The sequence below is a fragment of the Erigeron canadensis genome, chromosome 1 (assembly GCF_010389155.1).
Source record: "Erigeron canadensis isolate Cc75 chromosome 1, C_canadensis_v1, whole genome shotgun sequence".
NCBI lineage: Eukaryota > Viridiplantae > Streptophyta > Magnoliopsida > Asterales > Asteraceae > Erigeron > Erigeron canadensis.
Window position 1 is genome coordinate 53,364,256 of NC_057761.1, and position 24,225 is coordinate 53,388,480.

Sequence of the window (24,225 nt, forward strand, 5' to 3'; positions counted from 1 at the left end):
TCTTCCGAGCTCACTACTTGGGGTGCTACCCCGAGACCGCTTACTACTAACATTTCTCAAAGTGTTATACAAATTTAGCTCGGGGTTCGCCCGTGAGCTTGACGACTCCGAAGCCATTTGTTGGCGTATGTTTGATGTCGAACCATATTTAACCAAATACACATCAAACATATCTTCTAAACATTTTTTAAAAATTTTAATTGCATTATCCGAGAAATTGGGGTCATTATCGTTCAAATCCAAATCGAAACATATGTTTTCTATTAACAACTCCACCCCCGCAACATTTAAACACGGGTTTAATGCGGCGGCACAAGTAATTACGGGCGGCATTTCTTCAAAATATTTTTTAAACTTCGCTTTCATTGGAGCTATCATTGTTTCATAAACGTTACCCCCAAATTGAAAGTCATTTATCTTTCCACACATCAAATATAGTTGTTTTAGTACCAAACTACTAGTGGGATAATAAACTCTGGACAAAATAGTGGTTGAAGTTTTAAAAACTTCAAGTAACTCGGTTAATTTTACAATACTATTCCAACCCACAGTAGGAAATTGAGGTGCCAAATCTTTTGAAACAAGACCGTCATGGAACAATTCTAAAGTAGGTCTTTGTTGGATAGCACTATCAAACATTTTCCAAGTAGAATTCCACCTAGTCGGTACATCCCAATTAGGACCAAGACACGGTTTATTTAAGTCTTTGCATAATTTCTCATACTCCTTACGTCTTCTTTTAGAACTTGAAAAAACATCTTGTAACATTTCTTTAAAACATCTTTTACCTTCTTAATCGCAGGAACTTCTAGTCCATGTTGCACAACCAAATTAATGATGTGTGCAACACATCTACTATGAAAAAACACACCCTTACAGATAGGTTCATACTTTATCTTCAACTTTTGAACCGCACTAGTATTATTTGAAGCATTATCAAAAGAAATTGACAAAATCTTTTTTCCAACTTATAAGTTTGTATCACTTCATCTAAAATTTCAAATAACGCATCTCCCGTATGTGGATATCCAAACATCTCAAACGCAATTGTGCTTTTCATCAATTGCCAAGTCTTTGGATCGACCCAATGTGCTGTAACACAAAGGTACGATTCCGGTAAACCATGGGGGGCAGACCAAACATCAGTGGTTAAATTAACACGGTTTCTAAGTTTTCAAAACACAAAATAACTGTTCCTTAGCTTCTTTCCACATGTTTATACAATGCTTTCTAAGGGTATTACGACTTACATGAGTATAAGAAGGTTGAAGCGTGTCACGAATCAACGAAGTCAACCGTTGGTTGTCAAAGTGATTGAATGGCAAACCCTGTTGAATAACAAACTGAGCCATCCTCTTACGAACCTTTTCCACACTATAACTAAAAATACCCCTCTCTTTCGACATCTGTGATTGACCGGGTTTTGCAGTGCCTTTTAATACCTTGCAATGGTCCTTAATATGGGTATTTAAAGTAGAATTGGCACCTGCAGCCAAAAAAGTTTTACAATGTTTGCATCTGGCCTTCTGCTTTCCATTCGACATCTCGCATAAATCAAAATTTACCCATGTTTCTTGTTTCCTTGTGGTTGCTAGGATATTCACCACACTTAATTCACTTGTTGTGGAAGCACCAACCTCACTAGAATCGTGAGCACTAGAGGTAGCCATGTGTATTGTAAAATAAGAGTTTATAATTTGTTAGGTTTAATCTGAATTGGGGATTACTCGATCGGTTGATGATGAACAAGTGAACAGAACTTTTAATCGATCGATTGATGATGAAGTGAACAAGTGAACAAGAAACTAAGAATTGTTAGGGTATACTGATCGACTATTAGAAACCAAGAATTGGGTATACTGATCGACTGAACAAGGGATTATTGATCGACTGGGGATTATTGATCGACTGGGGATTATTGAACAAGGGAGCAGCGACTCAGCGAGCAGTTATTGATCGACTCAAGAATTGGGGATTATTGATCGATTGGGGATTCGACTAGGAGAAACCAAGTGAACAGAACTTTGGATTTGTTAGGGTATACTGATCGATTGGGGATTCGACTAGGAGCAGCGAGCAAGGGAGCCTGGTTATTGATTTCGAAATATAAATTATATTGTTTACCCCATAACCGGTTAACCGGTTTAATTCCAAAAAATTAATCGGTTTGTGGTTAACCGATTATTAATCGGTTAATGATTTCGAAAATCCTAACCGACTTGTAACTGGCGGTTTTTAAAAACCTATAATCGATTAGTATGATATCGGTTACTAACTGGTTACGGTTATAGGTTAATTTTCGAATCGGTTCGGTTAACCGGTTTTTCCGTGCACCTCTAGCCTATGCCAGTAATGGCCCATTCCTTTGCCTAATCCTAAACGAGCCCCAAACAAAGTGGGCCGTCATGGAGTTATTTCCTTTCTTTTCTAAATTTCTTATAAATTTATAAATATAAATATTGAATGTTACAGATATTTAATACAATCTAACCATAATTTATTAATTTTCAAGAAATAAAATTGTGTCCATGTAGTGTATAATGTTTATGGCGACTGGCATTGTCGAACGTCGGTTTGTTATGTCGGTGTCTATAATTGTTGTGTAAGAAAACAATAAATAATTTTGTTTAGTATGAATTGTTATTTTCTTGAACGAGCATGGTACCCGCGCAATGCGGCAGCGGTGGTGTGGAAAATGGTCTAGTGGTGGCGGTGATGGTACTGTTGGTAGTGGTGGCGGTGTCAAGTGGTGTAGGTTGATGTAATTGTGATAGTGAAAAGTTTTAGAAGACAAAGGTTTAAAGTATTAAGTATTAAAATAAGGGTTTATGATGTAAATTAATTAATTAAGGGCAAAGTTGGTAATTTATAAAACACTTTTCATAGTGGGTTTTTATTAAAGGGCAATTTGGTAAATTCCCCTGTGACATTTGAGTAATTATTTCTAAAAATGAAAGGGGTGATAATCTTTATATAGGAGTATAGATTAGGTGTAAAGTTTGTATTCTTACGGAGTTACGGATTGAATAGTTATTTGGTCCTGTCCAAATAGTTGCTAAGAAGTAATAATGTAATTTGTTTGATTGATTTTAATATATATTCACCTTTAGAGAAATATCTATGTGTATTTGTTTTGTTGTTTTTTTAATTTTATAATAATTATATTGAATTTGTTTTATTTAAATAATATTCAATTAAAAATTAAATTTGTATATGTTCAGTTGTTTGTCGTGTAAAAGATTTCCAATTTAACTTCCTAAATGAAAAACCACTAACTCACCTTATCATAAATAAAAAATAAACATCTATAACTATTTTTAAATATAAGTTGATTAGGACTCAAATAATTAGGAAATAAGTACTTATAATGGTTGATCACCAGTTTTATATGTTGAAGATCTCGAGTTCGACATATGAGAAACACATATGAAAAAATTTCACAAATAAAGTTCTATAATGAAACATGTTTGAGTCCAGCAGAAGAGACAAAGTTTTATCCCAATTAAATGTCGTGCCTTCAGAAAGTTTAGTTGGGGGTTTCTTTTCCTACTAGTTAGGGTGAAAAAGCTCTCTAGCGTGAACCCAATTAAGCAACGTAAGCTAGATCATCTGTTGCGAACAAATGATCCACGCCTTTCAAAAAATAAAAATAAATTAGGAATCAATCTCTTTTTTTAAACAAGCATAATACCCGCGCGTTGCGGCGGAATTTTATAACCATCTTTTTTTTGATGAATATATTGGTTAGAGAGTATGATTTTACGGTAACAAAGTTGTGAGTTTATTTGGCTGTCATTTTGTTTTAGGAGTGATAATTTGTTATAAGGATAAATATGATATTCCTAGTGTTGTAGAGTGTAGAGGAGCATTTTAACAACCATAAATATGCTGAAAGAGATTTTTTAGGAAAAAAAATATACTTAAATCTTAAATCTAGTTTTTTTTTTTTTTTTTTTGGTGTGAGGGGTTAAAGATTAAAGATAAAGATAAAGACAATAAAGTAATTTTGGTATGAGAGAAGTTTATTTAGTTGATCTAATAGAAAAGTAGAGAAAAAGTAAACAATTGTGTATTTACAGGGTTGTGTATGTAAACATTCTCACACTAGTATTCTGTAGTGCAAATTTTCCCCCAAAAACCCTTCCCCAAACCCTCCTTCCCCAACTTCCGATTTCCGCCGTCGCCACCACCACAATCGTAACTTCTCGGCCGCCGTCCACCACCGTCTACAGGCAAGTTTCCTTAAGCTTCTAATTTCTTATCTTATATCTAGTTTTATCTATACTTTTTTAATGTACTTTAATCACTTTATAAATATCTAATTACAATAAATTAATTCTTTTAATACTGTTTCTCATAAAACGCCTACAATCAATCATTAAAGTTAAAAATGTGAAATGCAGGGGGCCGTAAAAATGGAACAAAGGATAGCTAATTCCCTAATAATGACAGTAAATGAAAAAAAGTTTATTGAGAGTGCCTTAGTTTCCGAAATTAGGGTTGACGGTCGACGTCCATTCGACTATCGAAACTTAACTATTAAGTTTGGCAGGTACGGTTTCGTGTTTATTGTTTGTTAGAAAAATTAGTTAGGTTGTTTGTTGATTGTTTTAATATAATGAGTGTAGTGAAGATGGCTCATCAGAAGTGCAACTTGGTCAAACTCAAGTTATCGGTTTTGTTACGGGTCAACTTGTTCAGCCTTATAGAGATAGGCCGAATGAAGGGATGTTTGCTATTTATACTGAGTTTTCACCTATGGCTGATCCTTCTTTTGAACCGGGTCGTCCTGGAGACTCGGCGATAGAGTTGGGACGTATTGTTGATCGTGGGTTGAGGTATCGTTTTATTTATTTATATATTTTTAGCCTTCTATATGTTGATTGGTTTACATCCTATGTGAACCTATTATTTTAGTACTCTTCTCAAATGTGATTTTCGGGATGTTTGGATTTGTGCTTTGGAACCAATTATTTGAGTATTGTGCTTTGAACTTGTAATAATAAGTTTTTTAGTGTTTTCGTAACCATATGCTGCTTTTGCTTATCTAAATATCCAATTGGTAATAATCAGTCATCATATTTTATAGCATCCATTACAACTTTACAACTTCAAACATTAGAGCCACAACCAGTCATCTCTTTAATAGAGTACCTTAGTGAGGTTTTCTATATCTGAAAGCCTCAAGCTTTCTTTGAAACCAAAGGGGAAAACCACTGTTATTAATCATTTCATTATTAGTATATTTGATGGATTACTTCTAGGGTGTCTTTTAGACTGGAATATATTGGATCGTCCCTTCTACATTAATTTGGTGAGACCGATCTTGCAGGGAAAGCAGGGCCGTGGACACGGAATCACTTTGTGTCATTGCAGGGAAGATGGTATGGTCGATTCGGATTGACCTTCACATTATAGATAATGGAGGGTAAGTTGGAAAGAGCACATACTACTAGCTTAAGCGCTTGAAGGTTTAATAAAGTTGATTTATTATTTTTCATTAAACATATTGTATGTGCAAACAGAAATCTTGTTGATGCTGCCAACATTGCTGCTTTGGCTGCCCTGTCAACATTCAGGAGGCCTGATTGTACATTTGGAGGGGAAGATGGTCAAGAACTGATAGTACATTCACCTGACGTGAGTCTTCTCTGTATTTGTTCTATATAAGTTTTTAGTGTTTGTACTACGTTTATAGTCGACATTGGACTGCCTATATTTGTTGCTGCTGCTCCCTAACTTCAGTTTTTAGTTTTTATTCTTTGTTGACATTAGACTGTCCTTGCGATAGTAACATATTAATCTGTGTTTTCTCAAGCTCAGCAAAAGCATTGGTTGTTAATTGTGGTTTTCATTTAGTAAGTAGTGGGTTGTGTTCTTATATATAAGGGAAACTGGGTCAAATAAACTAATTAACTAAAAGGAGAATGCATTTAAATTAGCTTGATTTATACGCCTTATGCATAAGAAGTTTTAAATTGTTGTAAACTTCTTTAAACAATTTAGATTATCATCGTAATAATATGGTATTATGGTTTTGTTAATAAAATTAGGGCATGAGTTATCTTAAAAAATAACAATGGGTAAAAAAGTGGTCACAGGTCAATCCAATTTGAATATTTCCTGATGGACCAACTAAGGAATTGCTGGTTGTTAACCTGAATCTGTTTGGCCAGTTACCTGATCCACCTTTAGTTGATATATCTTAGTTCTTGTGATCTTGCTTCCGAATAACCATTGTGTTCTTAAGTAAATTGTTATGTGTACATTAACAGGTGAGGGAGCCACTTCCTTTGATAATTCACCATCTTCCGGTGGCAGTAACATTTGGGTTTATTGGTAAAGAAAACATTGTGGTATGCAAGCTGAATCTTGAAATCTATTTTCTCATAAATCGAATACTACTTTGTATGAATTGGGTTGAGTGTTTCACATATGGGTTCCATTAATTTTATCTGGTGGTTTTAGGTGATTGACCCGACACACTATGAAGAGGCTGTTATGGGAGGATCGATGACTGCTACACTTAATACAAATGGTGATGTTTGTGCTATTCAGAAAGCTGGGGGTGACGGAGTCATGCATAGTGTTATCATGCAGTGTTTGCGCATTGCCTCTGTAAAGGCTGGTGATATAACAAGCAAAATAAAGAATGCCGTGAGTCACTTTAGTTTGAATTTAGAGCTAAATACGTGAATTATATATTCTGCTGCCATATATGTGTAAAGTTTGATTTGTATGCTTGTAAATAGCTATTTGAATAGTGATACCTCATATGTAACTAATTTTTTTTTTGTTCAGTACTGATCAATATGCAAATATAATTTTGAATTTTCAGGTTGAGTCGTATAATACAGAAAGATCGTTACGGAAAATTAAACGTCATAATCCTCCACCTGCTGTGAGTGGTAGAGAACCTGATCATCATGGTTCCAGTGATTCGGCCAAGCATCATATACAAAGATTAAATTTGGGGTTAGATGAATCTAGTATTGGAAGCCAATCAAATGCAGATGCTAATACTAACAAGAGAAACAACACCGCAAAGGCCTTTAGTGGCGGGCCTTCAAGTTGGTATGTTTTATCTGGTTAAATTAAATGAATCTAAAATTTTGTTTTTAGAGGTGTTAAGATTGGATGGGCGTTTTGGGTCAAAATGGCTTTGAATTGAAATGTCTAAAATTTTAGATTCAGGTAGATCCTCGATCACTTTTCATCAACTTTTTAAAATTTGTTATTGCATAAAGTTAATTTATATAGTCTTAGGTATGGCTGAAAAACGGTATCTTATATAAAAAGAGGTGGTACGCATTAAAAAAAATAGATTGCGGGTGATGTTCAACTCATCTTGTTTGACCCCTTGCCCGTTTATATAATTGTCGGATTTAACCAGATAAACCATAACCACCCCAATCTAGATCAGCTGAAAAAAATTCAATATTGGGTTGACTGGTTTTCATAGTTACTTTTGTCGGACCACCTATTAAATACAATGTAAATCTGCCAGATGGCTTTGTCATCAGTAAGGGTGAATAGCAGAAGTGGATTGATTTTACCTTAATGTAGTCCCTTGTCATGTAACTTTCTAGAATTCAGGTGTATTTATGTCTCATTGTTTCCTTTTTCCAGGGATCCATATTCAACAGGTGTTGATGCTGATGCATTGAGATCCTCTCTAGCTGGCCGTGGTATGTAATTTCGTAACAATTTGGAATGACTACAAAATATTCCCTCGCCAAGATATTTTCTTAAAAGTTCATTTATGGGCAAATGTTGTAGCCTCACCTGTCGAAAAGGATGGTGAAGAATTAAGACAAGAGAAGCCTGATGAGACCAAATCCAGCCAACAAGCTTCTGATACCAATTCAGTAGCTTCAGCGCATGAGCCAATGGAAATTGGACTAGAAAAGAAGCAACCGAAGACGCTAAAAGATGCGGTAAAGCCAAGACACAAGAGGAAAAACAAGTAGACCTCAGTGACATGACAAGTTAGATTAAAACCAGCTTTTCTTGTATGAAACTATATAATATATTCATGCAGTTTTTTCCAATTTGCTTTAACTATTAACTGAAGCGTTTTTTTTTGTGGCTTAGAGGAAGCAATATCTGTGCAAAATTGAATGAAACATATGTGGTAAGACGAGCCTAAAGGGAACTAAAATCAAGTGAGGGCGATTCTTAGAGTACAATTTCGACCTGTGTTATGCCTGAGCTCCAATGAGTTGACGGACTAAAACAAAGATAAGTATTTGAAAAAGGAATAGGTCGAATATGTCATATACAATGGATTCACACAAGCTGTCACATATTTTGGACCCTTTGCGGTCTTTGTATGTGCAACTGTTTTTTTTTTTTTATAAATATATTAAATGAATTAGTTTATGTGAAGTTGTCATATCTCATATGGGTCAGGTTAACAAACAAGTTTGAATGTTTGATAGTGAACCGTATGAGGACCCTTGATGAATTTATGATCCTTTTAATTAGCATGATGAGATAGGTGCAACCACAAACCACTTCACAATTTGACTGATGGCATATACTTAATCAGTTATATATCGGCATATCTTGATGTGTACGCTCTACATCTTCGGTCTTTGATGGCTGCCTCCGTGATCTCAACCCAAGTTAGTGTACATATGTCATCATCTGGTACCCGATAATGCTATTGTTCTCAAGTATAACATTTAAAGATTTTGCTAAGGGTTGTCAAAAACTCATTATAACATCCATAAAAAAGATATCTAATATATAAATTTTCATATTAGCTGCTGATCAGTCATCAGTAACAAATGTTAAGATATACAGTAATAAACTTTACAAAGTTGGAAAACAGTTACATAGATATCCGATTAAGTCACATAGATCTGACTTAAAAATTTGCCCGACCCGCATAACTTGAAGATAGGAATAGCTTCTCCATTTTTAATAATGTTAAGATAAGAAGCCCTGCTGCAAAATAACTAAACGAATAAAGACACTGAAAACTAGGAATTAATGAATGAAATATATGCGTTATAAAAACAGATAACTAAACGAATAAATACACTGAAAACTAGGAATTAATGCATGAAATATATGCGTTATAAAAACAGGGGTAAACCTCATTTGTTGTCACAAAGGCATCATTTCACATGATATGCCGGCGATGCATTCTCTCATATTGCAATTTTGGTCACCATATCTTTATAACTACGCACTTGAATTATATGTTGTACGTATGTTCTATGTTGTATTGAAAAGAAAGAACAATAACTTTCTTAAAAAGTTTTGGATCATTTTATATTAGTTTTATACTAGTATATCTTTATTGCTAATAATTCTTTAATGTATGTTTTAATTTATTATAATGAAATTAGTTTGAAAATACTTTATGTATTATTCTAAATGTAGAAACCAAATACATGGTGTTATGCGCGTTTTCTATCCATAATGACCCAAAAATGATGAAAGATTATATTTTAGGTAGTTTTACGATCTTCAACGACACCTGATGGCTCTAACTCTCTAAGTATTTCTTGATTTAATTCTAAAGTAAGGTACTGACTAATCAATTTTAGAAGTCATTACAACAACCAACCAACTAGTGCTTTCAAAATAAATGCAGGCCCATACTATCAAGCCCCACCACAAATATATATCAACTAATAATTACTTCATAAAGCTAAAAAAAAAAAGAATTATGAAATATCTCCAACATGCCGCAAGTTTAGCTCTATCAGTTAATACTCATTTTCTTTCTTTGAAGATATCTCTTTACTGAATATGGAAATAGATCAAGGGGGTAGTGGTAGAATGGCGGAACGTGTAGATGAATATGATGACAGTAATAATGGACTAAGTATAGGTCCGAGTAGAAGTATGAAAGAAAGAGCAAGTTATTTGGTGTGGCAAGATTTAAGAGCAATGATCCCGAGCGCTGGTGATGGACCGACCAAGCGGTTGCTCAACGGTCTTAATGGATTTGCCGAACCAGGTCGAATCATGGCTATCATGGGACCTTCTGGTTCAGGCAAATCCACACTTCTTGATGCATTAGCAGGTTTCTCTCTCTCTCTCTCTCTCCTTGAATATGAATATATACAAGTCTTGTTTACAACTTTTTTTTTTTTTTTTATATATATTTACTACGTGGCAGGTACGGATTTTCATATCTCGGGTTATAGAATGTTTGTTGAACATATAGTATAGCAAAAACAGGAAAGAATTTTGTACCTAAACGATTTGTGGCTATTTTTAGTAACTAGGACGTTTTTATAAGCGTACTTGAAACAAAAGTCAGAACGTTTGCGAAATGCAACATTTATGTACAAAAAAGTTAATTAGCAAGTTCCTTTTACCAAAAGTTGTGGAAACTGTAACCAAATTATGTGAAATATTTTAACTCGATCTTTATTTCTTTGTACTGTTAGACTCTAAAATCCAACTTCAACTTTTGTTATGTTTAGCTATTAATTTATATAGACTTAGAAATAACATAATTACATATATGGTTGGTCCACTTAAAAATGTTCTTTTGTGTGTGATTTGAATTGTACGTAATTGATATAGGTCGACTATCAAGGAATGTGGTGATGAGCGGAAATATTTTACTCAATGGAGAGAAGAAGAAACTAACCTATGGTGCTGTCGTAAGTGACTCGATCAATTTGTATGGTTTTTTGCTCTTTTTGTAAAAATGGCAACATTAATTTGAGGCAAATGAAATAATTGTAGGCCTACGTGACACAAGAAGATGTTCTAATGGGAACCCTCTCGGTTAGAGAAACGATCACTTATTCAGCCCATTTAAGGCTTCCTACGACATTATCGAAAGAAGAAGTCCATGACACGATAGAGGGGACAATAATGGAGATGGGGCTTGAGGATTGTGCGGATAGATTGATTGGAAATTGGCATTTGAGGGGTATAAGTGGCGGCGAGAAGAAAAGGCTAAGCATTGCGCTTGAAATCCTTGTGAGACCACGCCTTTTGTTTTTGGATGAACCAACAAGTGGTCTTGATAGTGCCTCTGCGTTTTTTGTGGCTCAAGCTCTAAAAAGTGTGTCGCGTGATGGAAGAACCGTCATTTCTTCCATTCATCAACCGAGTAGTGAAGTTTTTGCGTTGTTTGATGACTTATTTCTTTTATCTGGAGGCGAAACTGTCTATTTTGGAGAAGCAAAGGAAGCTATAGAGGTTGTAACTCTTTTGTTCCCCATTTGATTTATGGATTTAATTCCTTACTTAGAATGTAAAAATGAAAAGGAAAAGAAAACATGAACTAATGATAAGTTCTAGTGATAGGCGAGGACAGCTCCTTCGCCTATCTAGAAAGAAATCTAGAATTATATATTTTATGGGTTTGCGATACAAAGATTTTATAACACCAAATTGGAATCAAGAAGATCAATAGAATGATGTTATATTAAAGTCATGTATAGATGATAGTATCTTTGTACGTACAGTTTTTTGCAGAGTCGGGGTTTCCATGTCCAATCAAGAGAAATCCATCCGACCATTTTCTACGTTGTATTAATTCAGATTTTGACGTCGTAACAGCTACACTCAAAGGATCATCAAGAATGCTCGTAAGTATAGTATTCCTTTTTGTTTTACTATAAAAAGTGTGTACACAAGATTTATTCACTAGATCGGTAGCTAAGATATGATAAAAATAAAAAAATGCAAAAAAAATTTAGGCCATGTGCAAACATTAAAATGTGGTCCTTCAAAACAAGTTAACGCCCCAAACTCATCAACGCCTCAACGGCCCCATTGTTCACAACAAATTTGTTCATACTTAAATTATCTGGAGCAAGCCGCCATATATCACTTTTTTTTGTTCAAATGCCCGGAACATTGAAGGGCGTTCTGGAGAGAAAGAGGGTGTGGCATGAGAAAATTGAAGCTCTATATGAAGAAGAAAAAAGCAGTTGGGAATGTGCCCACCTGCAAAAAGCACTCCTTTCGTCTACTTTTTTGTCATTTTTACATACGAGAGTAAGTATCCGCGCGTTGCGGCAATGAGATGGTAGAGGTGATAGGTCATAAAGTATGATAGGTTATAGAGTGTGATAGCCAAATGTCTTAACCGTACTGGCTCTGCCTTCGGATTTAAAAATTCGTCGAAAGTATATCGAATGACATCTCTAATGAAAGAGCATGAAATTTTAAGAACACCCATATAATTTTTATAATTTATCGATGTACGATTTTTGAGATAAAAGATTTTAAATGAATTAGAGAAATAAATGATTTATAGAGAAAAGAGAAAAAAATGATTGGTCGATATCTGAGGAGAGAGAAAGGGTAATATAGTTTTTAGGTAAATAAAGGATTGATAAGGGGAGCATTTTAAGACAATAAATGTTAAAACTTAAAATTTTGACAGGTATTTTTGTTTTATAAAAAAGTATAGATAATATTAATATATTCAAGTAAGGAACGCCTATAAGAAATAGAAGACTTTGCTCCCTTGAAAAGTGAGAAACACCTCTTAGCCATGTGTCACCGGGAAAAGTAGGCCTTGCTCCGGAGAGCCATAAAGTCTCTTTTGTAATACGTACACTTTTCTGTAAAAAAAAAGTCACTATGACCCATTAAGCTACATTTTATAAAGTATTGGAGTAATATAGTTTTACATTTTGTGCTATTGTTGTTTTAACTATTTGCAGCAAGAGCAAGAAGAATCGGACCCATTTATGAATTTGGCAACAGCACAGATCAAAGCAACGCTAGTAGAGAAATACCGGTGGTCAAAACAAGCTGCAAAAGCCCGGTCAAAGATGAAACAGCTCTCTGCAATCGTAAGTTAATTAGTTTGTCCAAACTATGACCCATTAATTAAGCTTAGGATCCATGCGAGTTGCGACCACTAAGTGTTGTTTTTGGTTTGTAGAGTGGGATGGACACAGGGCCAAGTAGTGCAAGCCAAGCCGGATGGTGGAAACAGCTTAGGACTTTGACCAAACGATCTTTTGTGAACATGTCAAGAGACATGGGATACTACTGGTTGCGTATAATTATCTATTTAGTTGTATCAATATGTGTCGGGACAATCTTCTTTGACGTTGGAACCGGTTACACAGCCATAATAGCCAGGGGAGCCTGTGGTGGTTTCATTACGGGCTTCATGACTTTCATGTCCATTGGAAGCTTCCCTTCGTTTATCGAAGATATGAAGGTAAGCAATTGATCATATATATACCTGGTGGTGTAAAAGGGACTAATTAACTGCTGTATACTTATATGACAATTCTTTGCTCATCTCTTTGGTGTTTTGATAGATGTTTAGTCGTGAACGACTCAATGGGTACTATGGGGTTGGAGTGTTTGTATTATCAAACTTCCTATCTTCGTTCCCATTCTTGGTCGCGGTTTCCTTCATCACGGGGACAATTGCATGGAACATGGTCAAGTTCAATGATGGGTTCTCACGCTATGCTTTTTACTGCCTCAACATCTTTGGCTCGATTGCAGTGATCGAGAGTTGTATGATGATCGTGGCTGCTCTAGTTCCCAATTTCTTGACTGGACTTGTTATTGGGGCAGGAGTCTTGGTAAGATTACCCCATCAATATATGCATTCGTGCTTTTAATTTGTCGCTACAAAACGCTAACTGTTTAACATAATAGGGGGTTATGATGATGACATCTGGTTTCTTTCGACAACTTCCTGATCTTCCAAAGCCATTTTGGCGCTATCCTGTTTCTTACTTAAACTATGGATCCTGGGCTATACAAGTAAGTCTTGCAAGTAACAACATTTCCGTAGTGCAACTATCTTTTCTTATTGTGGAAAAACTTGTAAATAGTGAGACTATTTGTCTTTAAAAAAAGTAATTTGCAAGTTTTATTAAGATCTTAAGTAATGTGATCAAGTAACTAAACCGAATGCAGGGAGGATACAAAAATGATCTGTTAGGGTTAGTGTTTGATGGATTAGCCCCAGGAGACCCGAAAATCACAGGGGAAGAAGTTATAACAAAGTTGTTCCGGTTGCCATTGAGTCACTCAAAATGGTGGGACTTGTTTGCAATATTCGGGCTTCTTGTGAGTTACAGAACCATTTTCTTTCTGATTCTCAAGCTGAGGGAAAAGGCGGTGCCATTTTTCCAGTCCATGTATGCAAAGAGAACTATACATCGTCTGAAAAGGCGAGCCTCATTCGTGAAGTTCCCATCTTCAAGACGATACAAAAACCTTCGGTCGTTGTCGTCACAAGAGGGCCTCAACTCCCCAATTTCGTAGCTTTAAACGTATAGAACATTACCTATTTACTATACAAACTTGATGGTAATAAAAGTGATATCCAAATCACTACTCATATACACATCATTTATACAAAGATATTGTTTTAGTTTGTATTACCTATGATAGTTCATGAATATGTACATCGATCTTTAAGGCTATCTTTAATGCTAAGGACTCTCTTAGGCGTCCTTGAGCTGCCACATCATATCCTTACAAATCCTTATACATCCTTATAAATCATTCGAATCCTATAATTTTATCTCCAACCATACAAATATCCTTACATATCTTTTTACCTCCAACTAAAAACAAAAATATATTAGGTAAGGACAAGTAATGGTATGCCCTTAGGTAAGACATCATTCAAAAAATCCTTAGTTTTGACCAAGTTTTAACGGTAAAAGATATCAAAGGGCACCCCCATTGGAGATAGCCTAATACTTTATATGAATCAACAATCACTTTATTAGTTATTGTTTTAGTATATGTACCAGTTTGAACTCTCTTCTCTTCGGACAATGGATATGTTAATACACTTAAACCAATGGTGTTGGCGGCCCATTGGTAACTTTTTGACTTTGTAGTGAATTATTTTAAATAAGACAAGTTAACCACGAAGTCCTTAAAAAAATAAAATAATTTAGGCTAAAGTTGATATCTTTTGCCAGAAGCTTGTAATTAAAACAAAAGTGAAGGTTTTATTTTTCTAATCATTATTTTGAGTAAGTTTTATTTTCAAGGCTTTCGAAGCTTTTAGTGTTAAGACTTTACTTGCTAAAAGTTTGGAAACACAAATTACAAAAAAAAGTTTTATCGCCAAAATAGCCCAATACTTTCCCAAATTCTAAGGCCCTAATCCAATGGGCTTCACGAAGACATGAAAAAATAGGGCCAAGCGAGATGGTCCGGCAAAAACAAAACCCAACAAAGTATTCAACCTAATACATATATTATATTATCATATATTATAGAATACTGATAAAAAAAAGTTTTAAGTAGATGATTCTACAAAACACTTGGAACTACTTCAAAAACGATCTTTTTGATGGTTTCTATTTTTTAGTATTTTTATAGAGGTTGGGTTTGTGGGTTTTATCAATGTTTTTATGCAGATAATTTCCAACAGCATATAACATGTAATGCAAAGGTGGTGTCTGTTTGGATCTTATTGGATTTAATGAGTAAATTCCATAATACGATAATTCATGTAAGTGTGTTGGTTTTGAAATTAATATGTAGAAAATGATGAACAAGTAATACATATATCGCTTTATAAATTGAGTCATTGAAGTATAGTTCTATTCAAAATATAATAATCAAAAATACTGATCAATTGAAAATATTAATTTATTCAGACAGTACAAAAAACTGGTCGTAATTGTGTCAATTTAAAATTTTAACTTTTTAAGCTATGGTTTTGGCGTAGGTAAACCCATTAATTAGTTTTTCTATTTAAGCAAGTTATGAACTGGGCCCGTCAGCTCGTGTGAGCCCATTGGGATTTTTTTTGTTAAGAATTTGAGTTAAAAGAAATTTTTTTTTAACTGGTTGTCGTTTATATCCCCCCATTTAAATATATGAATCTCATAAGTCATAAGTATTGTTTACTCTATTAATAATTGATTAATTTACATGTAGTCAAGTGCCGTCAATACGTTGAGATTGATGGAAAAAGAAACCATTTCTGCAGAATAATGAATATCATATATCTTAGATTAAGAAAGCAAAACCAAATGAAGAAATTTTAGATCACTCTATTACTTAACTAATTAACATAGTGTGTGTGCAATACATCGAGAAAAAATTATTACCTATATACATATGCAATGAAGTTTATAAATAGCAAAATGATTAATAGGCTTAATCATTGAACAAAAAGTAAACCTAAAAACAACATGAACATATGTGGCAAAATTAAGGATAAGGATGAGGAGAGTGAAAAAAAAAAAGCATGGCATATATTAATTGATAATATAATATGTTTAGGTTTATTTTTAAGTTAATTAATCATTAACTTATTAATATCAAATGTGTTTTAATGGTACTCAAAACCTTACAGGATTGTATAAAAGGGTATCAAAGCTAAAGAATACTGGAGCAGAGTCCCTTCCTTTAACTTTACATATATAGATATATAAATATAAATATCAAATGTACTTTGTAATTTTAAGTATTAGTTTCACCAGATATAATATTTTACTTCGACTCAACCATAATGGCTTTAAGAATTTGATATAATATTTTCTTTTGACTTAACTATATTGGGAGCATGTCCCTTCCTTAATTATATGGTATAATTTGTGATTATTTTTTTATTTGAGATAGATCCATTATTAACTAAAATGGTAATTTGAAATTTTGAATGAGGAATTGAGGATCTTTGTTCACATTCACATTCGACACATGGTCAGTTGACTCCCTAAATCGTAATCATTCTGAATCTTCCATTGAATGTGACTCAATCTTTTCGAATTTCTTCATTCTAAGAATCCAAATGACATTTTGTTTAAAAATTATAAACCAACTTTTCCAATCATATCTTAAATGATTTTTGTACTACCAATTAATCATTCCTTGTATATATATAAAAACACTTTCCTATATCTTCTATCGTCTCACGCATCATTTTTTTCCCCCTTTTTTGCGCATTATAAAATTTTCATTTGATCCCAACGAATTATCAAGAATCAAGGTTTCGATAATTTGCTTAGACAATTTTCAAGTTGATGACCAACTATCCAAGAGAATTGAATATATTGATATGATATTGATGGTGACCTAGATCATGCGTAGTCACGTCAAAGTTCCATACCACCTTTTTGATTGATGATAATAATAATGAATGATCGAATAAATGAATTACAAACGACCAAAATGGTCCAATAATGAATCATCATTTTTAAGGATGAGGTACAAATGATCAAAAGAAAGACAAACATACCTCTGTACGTTATTTTACTCGTAGAGATGACGACGACCTCCATGTGAGTCATAATGTCTAACGTACGTTTGAGACATTGTTGATAAACAACACGGGAATGTCTTGTTCTATCAATTGCTTGATGTCCAGCTCCAAACATTTAGAACCCGAAATTAAAGAGATTAATATAACATATCATAGTTAAGTTTTGAAGACTTAAAACCATAATCTCCTGATTAGTCGATCACATTATTTGATATCGTTAGACCACAACATTATTAAACATAGGTATCTCCTCTATTAAGGAGTATAAGTATCTAAAATGAAAATGTATACACTTTAACTCATAAGGTGGTGTGTGTTTTGTATGTTAACTAAAAGTGTATATACTTGTGATCTATAAATTTCTTTCATGCATCAGGTTTATTGTGATTGAATGGTCAAGATTTTAAAATGTTTTTTTTTTCCTTTTTTCTTTCTAAGTTTAATATTTATTTTATAATAGCCAATTCCATACGTATACAAGTTGACTAATTATTTACTTATCTATACTACTAGAATATAGGGATAAGTATCATGAAATGTATAAACTCTGGACGAATGTCTATAGTAAGAAATAAGTTTTGTGTATTGTATGTAAACAACTTTAAAAAATGTTTATTGTATCTAAGAAAACATACGTGGCAACCATATAGAGGTGTCACTTGTCTGATTTTAATTGGTTGAATACATTTTCTTACATACAATAAACATTATATTTGAGTTGTTTACATACAATACACACAACTTTAGTTATTTCCTACTATAGACATTCGTTCAAAGTTTGTTACATTACAAGATTCTAGAATATATTTCCTACTATAATATGTCCTACTAGAATATATTATAAAGTAAATAACTCATGTTTAACATTTTAAGCTTCAACATTTATTTTTTTAAAGTGCCTTCCTATATATATTTATCTATATCTATATATAGGGTAACACTCCGGTGAGAACAGTCTTAAAATAAGAACGGTGAGAACACTTAAAAAACATCATTTTGATGCATTAAAAATCCATAAAACTAACATAGTGCAGAACTAATTATCATCATTTAAGTGTTTAACAACACATTGATCCGTTAAAATAAAAAAAATCACGTTTTTTTGTGAATGCATCATTTTAAAGAATATGCATTCAAGATGGAAGCACAAAACAAAAAACATGATTTTCTTGATTTTGACAGGCCAATGTGTTGCTATACACTTCAATAATGATAATTAGTTATGCACTATGTTAGTTTTATGGACCTTTAATGCATCAAAATGATGTTTTTTTAAGTGTTCTCACCGTTCTTATTTTAAGACTGTTCTTATTTGATTGTCTCCCCTCTCTCTCTATATATATATATACTATAAAGCAATTAACTTATATATATATATATACACACACTATAAAGCAATTAACACTAGTCTAACATTTTAAGTTTCAACATTTACTTCCCCAAAATGCGTCTTCTATCTATTCTAAATAACAATAATACCTTTTTTTTCTCCTTAAATCTCAACCACTCATTTTTCTCTCTCTCATACATAAATCATTTTATTCATCTAATTCATTCAAAATCTTTTATCTCAAAAACCGTACATTGATAAACTATACTCGTAAAAATTATATGGGTATTCTTAAAATTTCACGTTCTTTCATTAGAGACCTCATTCGATATAGTTTTGACGAATTTTTAAATCCGTGGGCGGAGCCTGTCAAGTAGATCACCTCATCACCGTCACCGCCATTACATCACCACCCTACCATCACCTCCACCGCCGCAACATGCATGTACCTTTCTTTCGTCTATAGATGACAGAGCACAATGTCTTAATTTTTGAATTCATTTAAGAACTTTTTATATGTAAACCATTTAGGGTAACAACTACTATTAATTTGGCAACTTAATTAACACACACTAAACTAAACTATTAGCAAAATAATATAAAATATTTTTATAAGCACCTCCGATAGCTAGCTTTATACTAGATTAATACCTAATCTTTAACCGGGTTACCAAGTAAACTTAAAGGCCTTTTATCTACAATCAAGTTACTATGACATCGAACATAATATAAAAATAAAGTCTTAAATCTTCTACACTTTTTGATATAATATATATAGAGTCAGTTTAATATATATATTAAGATTATCAATACTCGATCTTACCTGAAATTCGATTTGAAACCGATTCGGAAAACTAGGTTAGGGTTGTAAAATCTCAACACGAAAACCCACTAACTTGACTTTTATGGGTCGAGGTTGAGTTGACCTTTCGGGTCATTTAGTAAACCCGCTAACTAAAAAATATACAAATATGTATAACGTTTTTTAATAGGTTGATCCACCAATTTATTTGATTCGAAAACCCACACCCATTTGAATAGAAATCAACCCGTCAATCCACCAACTCATTTAACATGCCAATCCACCAACCCATGTGACCCGAATCAACCCAACAACCCATTTAACGTGCTATCGAGTTTTTAACCCCAGGAGTATATGAGATGCCTATGGGTTGGCATAATTCCAATTCGTTTACTTTCCACCTGCTAACTCAGGTAACATGAAATTGCGAAATTGCAATGTTTTGGTATATTTTTATTTTATTTAAAGAACATGTGTTTATTAATGTAAATGGATTTGATGATATAAGGAAAAAAGGTGTGTCATGTCATTTTTTTTTTCCTTTTATGACATAATGATAATGATATCCAAATTGAATAGCACTCTAGTATATTTAAAAAATGGCTTCATGTTACAGTATTTTTTTTTTTGAACGGCAAATTATTAACCTTCAAATGTTTGAATGTATAATCTGTATGAGTTTACGCCAAGTAACAAAGTCTTTTTAAAAAATGTTTTCTTTAAATAACTATAATTATAAAAGCATATCTATTACTCCTATATAAAGATTATCCACCCCCTATTTTAGGAAATAGTTAGAAAATTGTTAGATGGAAAATTACTAACTTGCCCTTGATAAATACTAAATATGGCTGCTTATTCCAAATATTAGAAAGATAGATACACGAGGATTGATATTAATGCTCCTTTTTAAAATTCAAATTCGTATTTATCCCAAGACAAATACTAAACATGGCTGCTTACCGTATTTAATGCTCTTATTTAGTAAAGTGGAGTATATTATTAGTTTCAAAGTCTTACGAGTAAATATTAAGAGTATTAAAGCTTTTAGTTTCAAATTCGTATTTAATGCTCTAATAGTAAAGTCATTTAGTTCCCAATAAAACTAATCAATCAAACTTTTTAAATAACCCTTTTATTTTCAGTATTTTTTGGATATATAAATACAAGTGAACGGTTTATATCATGAACCCAATAAAACTAATCTTCTCAGTTTTTTTCACCACCAAGTTGCTTCTTCCTTACACCCTTCCCACTTCTTCTTCCATCATAGACATGAAATCTCCATCATCTGATGTCACTGCCCCCGTTTCACCCGTTCAAAGTGCTGGTGTCACCATCGCTCCAACTCCAACCAAATCGCCAATGAAAACTAATGTCAATGGTGCTTCAGCCACTGTTGGCACATCCTATGGTAAACATTACCACTCCCGCCCCTTTCAATGTATCTATGGTAAACATTCTTGATGAGGTAATCTATATATTTAATACTTCATGTAGATAATTTGTTGTTAAAAACTTAAGAAAACTATTATTTGTAACTATTACAGCACTTTTAATAACTAAAACAAAACTTTCAATATACAACATAACACCTCACTTTAACATATGTTACCTTATCTTGCAGCATGCTGAAATATCAGTCTTGCCACCTTATAGTGGATGCCCTCCAACCCGCGACCCGCATGTGCTTGGCTGGGAGGTAAATATGCGCCACATCTACTACATATTTACTATATTTTTGTTGCCAATGTTATTGTATTTTAGTTGTACCTCATATTATTTGAGGCAATCTCACATATTCATATATATTAATATTTATTATAGGAGTACAACCGTCAGGCTGGTCGCGCGAAGATTTTTGACGAGCTCTATTTTCAGATCAATGATGATATCCAGTTAATGGAAGATAGTATGGATGAACTGACCTCGATTTTTCAAAGGATTCGTCGTCAGAAAGAGCACCTTGATCATCTCTATCTCAAGTCATAAGTGATATCATATTATTGATATTCATAATATGTCTCTTATATTATTGAATACCTATTTTAAGTGTCTATGTTTGGTGATTCTCTATTGTACCCTATAGGGATTTAAATTTTCTATTTTACGCTATCGGGATTCTCTATTGTACCCTATCGGGATTTTAATAAACTCTTTTTGGCGTCAAGTATCCTTACTTGCTTTGTTATGTTGTTGAGGTCACTTATGTGTACATGTGTATGACTTGCAAACCAGTCAGTGCACTGTCTTTTTATTTTGAATAAGCAGCATATGAAGTTGCAAGCAATGGTTGGACAAGGTATATGGAAAATGCATGGGCCTGTTTGGTTTCAGGATTGGGAGACACTCCAATTTGCATGATATTGTGAATCAGAATCTGCGAGTTACCATTATAAGTCAGATTAGTTATATATCTTCCGCTTTTCGTATTGACATGTGAAAGTTACCATAATAGAGAATCCAGCCTCTTTGGTCGGTGACTAGAAAGATGCATCTAACTATAAATATGAGAGCACTCACAGATCCGTGGTTTTCAGATTTTTTACTACGCGTCGGTGATGGAGATGAAGAAGCCATTGATGAGAATTTTATTTGTATACCAGGGGATATGACCTTACCATATACCAATCTTGATCAAGCGAGAAAGGATTTGATTAGTGAAATATTCCCGTCTATGGAAATATTATCGACTAAAAATGAGAATGTTGACCAAATAAATGATGAGTTGATCGATAAATTCCCTGGAAATGAACATATCTACTTCAGTTTTGATGAGGCATTAGATGATACACACAACCATTATCCCATCGAATTCTTAAATTCGCTCAATGTTAGTGGTTTGCCCCCTCATTGTCTACGACTCAAGGTTGGATGCCTGGTTATACTTTTACGTAACATCGATCCATCGAATGGATTATGCAATGGCACAAGATTGATATGCAAATCTTTTCAACGTAATGTCATCGATGCAGAAATAGCCGTTGGTAAACATGCCGGGAAAAGGGTTTTTTTTACCGAGAATTCCTCTATGTCCGTCTGAAAATGATATGTTCCCATTCAAGTTGAAGAGAAAACAATTTCCGATTTGCCTTAGCTTTGCGATGAACATTAACAAGGCTCAAGGCCAAACAATTCCAAACGTGGGTATATATCTGCCAGAATCGGTATTCTCACATGGCCAACTTTATGTGGCACTATCTAGAGGAATATCACGGGAAAAGACAAAGGTTTTAGTTAGACCTGTGAAAGACTTCACCCGACCAGGAGTATACACGACAAATGTAGTGTACAGGGAAGTGTTACATGACGCATAATTCGTATATGTGAGTCCTCTTAACTTTCATATACACTTGTTACTTTGTTTTTAAATAGGCAATGGCTTAATTTTTCAAGCATGATGAGCTAACGACTAAACATGTATGTTGTTTAAGGTACAAGACTAGAATGAGAGTTTGTATGGCATGCGTACAAGACTAAACAGGTTAGTTTCCATTCAGACTAGCGGATTGTTGACATGGCGTAAATATTAAACTCCCTACATTCAGTGTATATCCCATCTCATACATGCTGCTTTCTTACTAAAATACATTTTGTTTGCAGGGCGTCTCCTGGTGGTAAAACAACTTATATTGCAGCTCTGATGAAGAACACTGGTATGCTCTTTCTAAGCAATTACTTAATTCTTAGGCATCAAGTTGTGTCTTATATTTTCAACTTAAATATGCATGTATTGGTTGACCCTTACACGTATCTTTTAGAGTTGTGTGTCAATTTGATGCATATTGGAACCCTGTAGCTGTCCATATTTCATTTCCTTGTAACATAAATTGACTCTTATTAGGTATAATTTACGCTAATGAGATGAAGGAGCAGAGGCTAAGTAAACTCACATCGAATTTACAGCGATTGGGTGTCACAAAACACTATAGTATGCAGCTACGATGGAGGGAGATTAGCTTTTGTTGATTTGTATATCCAAATCAGATGAAGTGGCTTTTGATGTCCAACATGTACTATTGTGATCTGTTTTTAGGCCCTTTTGGGCCCTTTCTAATGAACTCTTCTTCATTTTAATTTTAGCTTCCCAAAGTTTTGGGTCATAAAGCAATAGACAGGGTTTTGTTGGATGCTCCTTACGTGTTGTTTTATAATATTTTGATGTATTTTTGTTGTATGAAATCACACAGGAAACCCCAAATTCAGGTCGGACCCTTTAGTTTTGGTATATCTCAAAATAGTTTTGGTAATTTCACAATACTAAGTCACAAAACTTGTGGGGTTTTACTGTTTTGGCAAGTTGAGTGGAGGTCTATGTTGATCAAGTTGATTTACTTTAATATCGGGCCCGTTAAGTTTTATAAGCATTGGTTAACAATGAGATGGATTAGTGTTCCACAAAGGCAAAGCTTACATTATCTCATTCATTTTCGACTAATAATCTCAAAAATACAAAATTTAACAATAATAGTTTTTCTCACATACAATATTCGACCAATCCATCCCTTGAATACACATTTTCCAGAGGAAGGAAGTAATACACAAAATGAGCAAAATTCAAGAGTCAAAAACATAAACAAAAACAAAATTCGACCAACACAACCCACTTAGACTATTTTCAGTAATCATGACATGAGAAATCCTGTCCATGGTATCCGCCGCAATGCGTGGGTACCATGCTAGTATATTATTAAATAAACTAAAACAGTCAAAGTTACCATATCTAAAATAGTCCAAGTTGACTTTTAATTTCAAATGCCTATATTAATTTGTTTATGAATTTAGATATTAAAAGTTGCAATTTATGTTCTACCATATATATTAATATAATTACAACAACCATCGTCGATCATGGTCTTACGTCGGTGATCGACAAAGCTGATTGTCACCATT

At 33.7% G+C, this 24,225-nt stretch overlaps 3 protein-coding genes across 5 annotated transcripts; all 3 read left to right on the forward strand.

Annotated features, from left to right (window-relative positions):
* The first annotated feature begins 4,108 nt into the window (after positions 1-4,108).
* LOC122610062 (exosome complex component RRP45A-like) lies at positions 4,109-8,492 on the forward strand. 2 transcript variants are annotated; one of them, XM_043783046.1, is made up of 11 exons: positions 4,109-4,232; positions 4,404-4,552; positions 4,629-4,838; positions 5,333-5,428; positions 5,526-5,640; positions 6,276-6,356; positions 6,469-6,657; positions 6,839-7,074; positions 7,630-7,688; positions 7,780-8,012; positions 8,095-8,492. In XM_043783046.1, exons 2-10 carry the CDS (start codon positions 4,416-4,418, stop codon positions 7,968-7,970), a joined length of 1,314 nt encoding a protein of 437 aa, XP_043638981.1. In that variant the 5' UTR covers positions 4,109-4,232; positions 4,404-4,415; the 3' UTR covers positions 7,971-8,012; positions 8,095-8,492. The 2 variants fall into 2 exon arrangements, with proteins under 2 accessions (XP_043638981.1, XP_043638987.1); XM_043783052.1 differs by having other exon boundaries at positions 7,780-7,988.
* A 1,187-nt stretch (positions 8,493-9,679) lies between these two features.
* On the forward strand, positions 9,680-14,351 carry LOC122600335 (ABC transporter G family member 15-like). 2 transcript variants are annotated; one of them, XM_043773047.1, is made up of 9 exons: positions 9,680-10,042; positions 10,552-10,631; positions 10,717-11,181; positions 11,448-11,570; positions 12,657-12,788; positions 12,881-13,165; positions 13,269-13,541; positions 13,618-13,725; positions 13,882-14,351. In XM_043773047.1, the coding sequence occupies exons 1-9, from the start codon at positions 9,766-9,768 to the stop codon at positions 14,230-14,232; spliced, it is 2,094 nt and encodes a 697-aa protein (XP_043628982.1). In that variant the 5' UTR covers positions 9,680-9,765; the 3' UTR covers positions 14,233-14,351. The 2 variants fall into 2 exon arrangements, with proteins under 2 accessions (XP_043628982.1, XP_043628989.1); XM_043773054.1 differs by having other exon boundaries at positions 10,717-11,178.
* A 7,490-nt stretch (positions 14,352-21,841) lies between these two features.
* LOC122594998 lies at positions 21,842-22,375 on the forward strand. Its single transcript, XM_043767281.1, has one exon. The coding sequence runs from the start codon at positions 21,842-21,844 to the stop codon at positions 22,373-22,375; it is 534 nt and encodes a 177-aa protein (XP_043623216.1).
* The last annotated feature ends 1,850 nt before the right edge of the window (positions 22,376-24,225 follow it).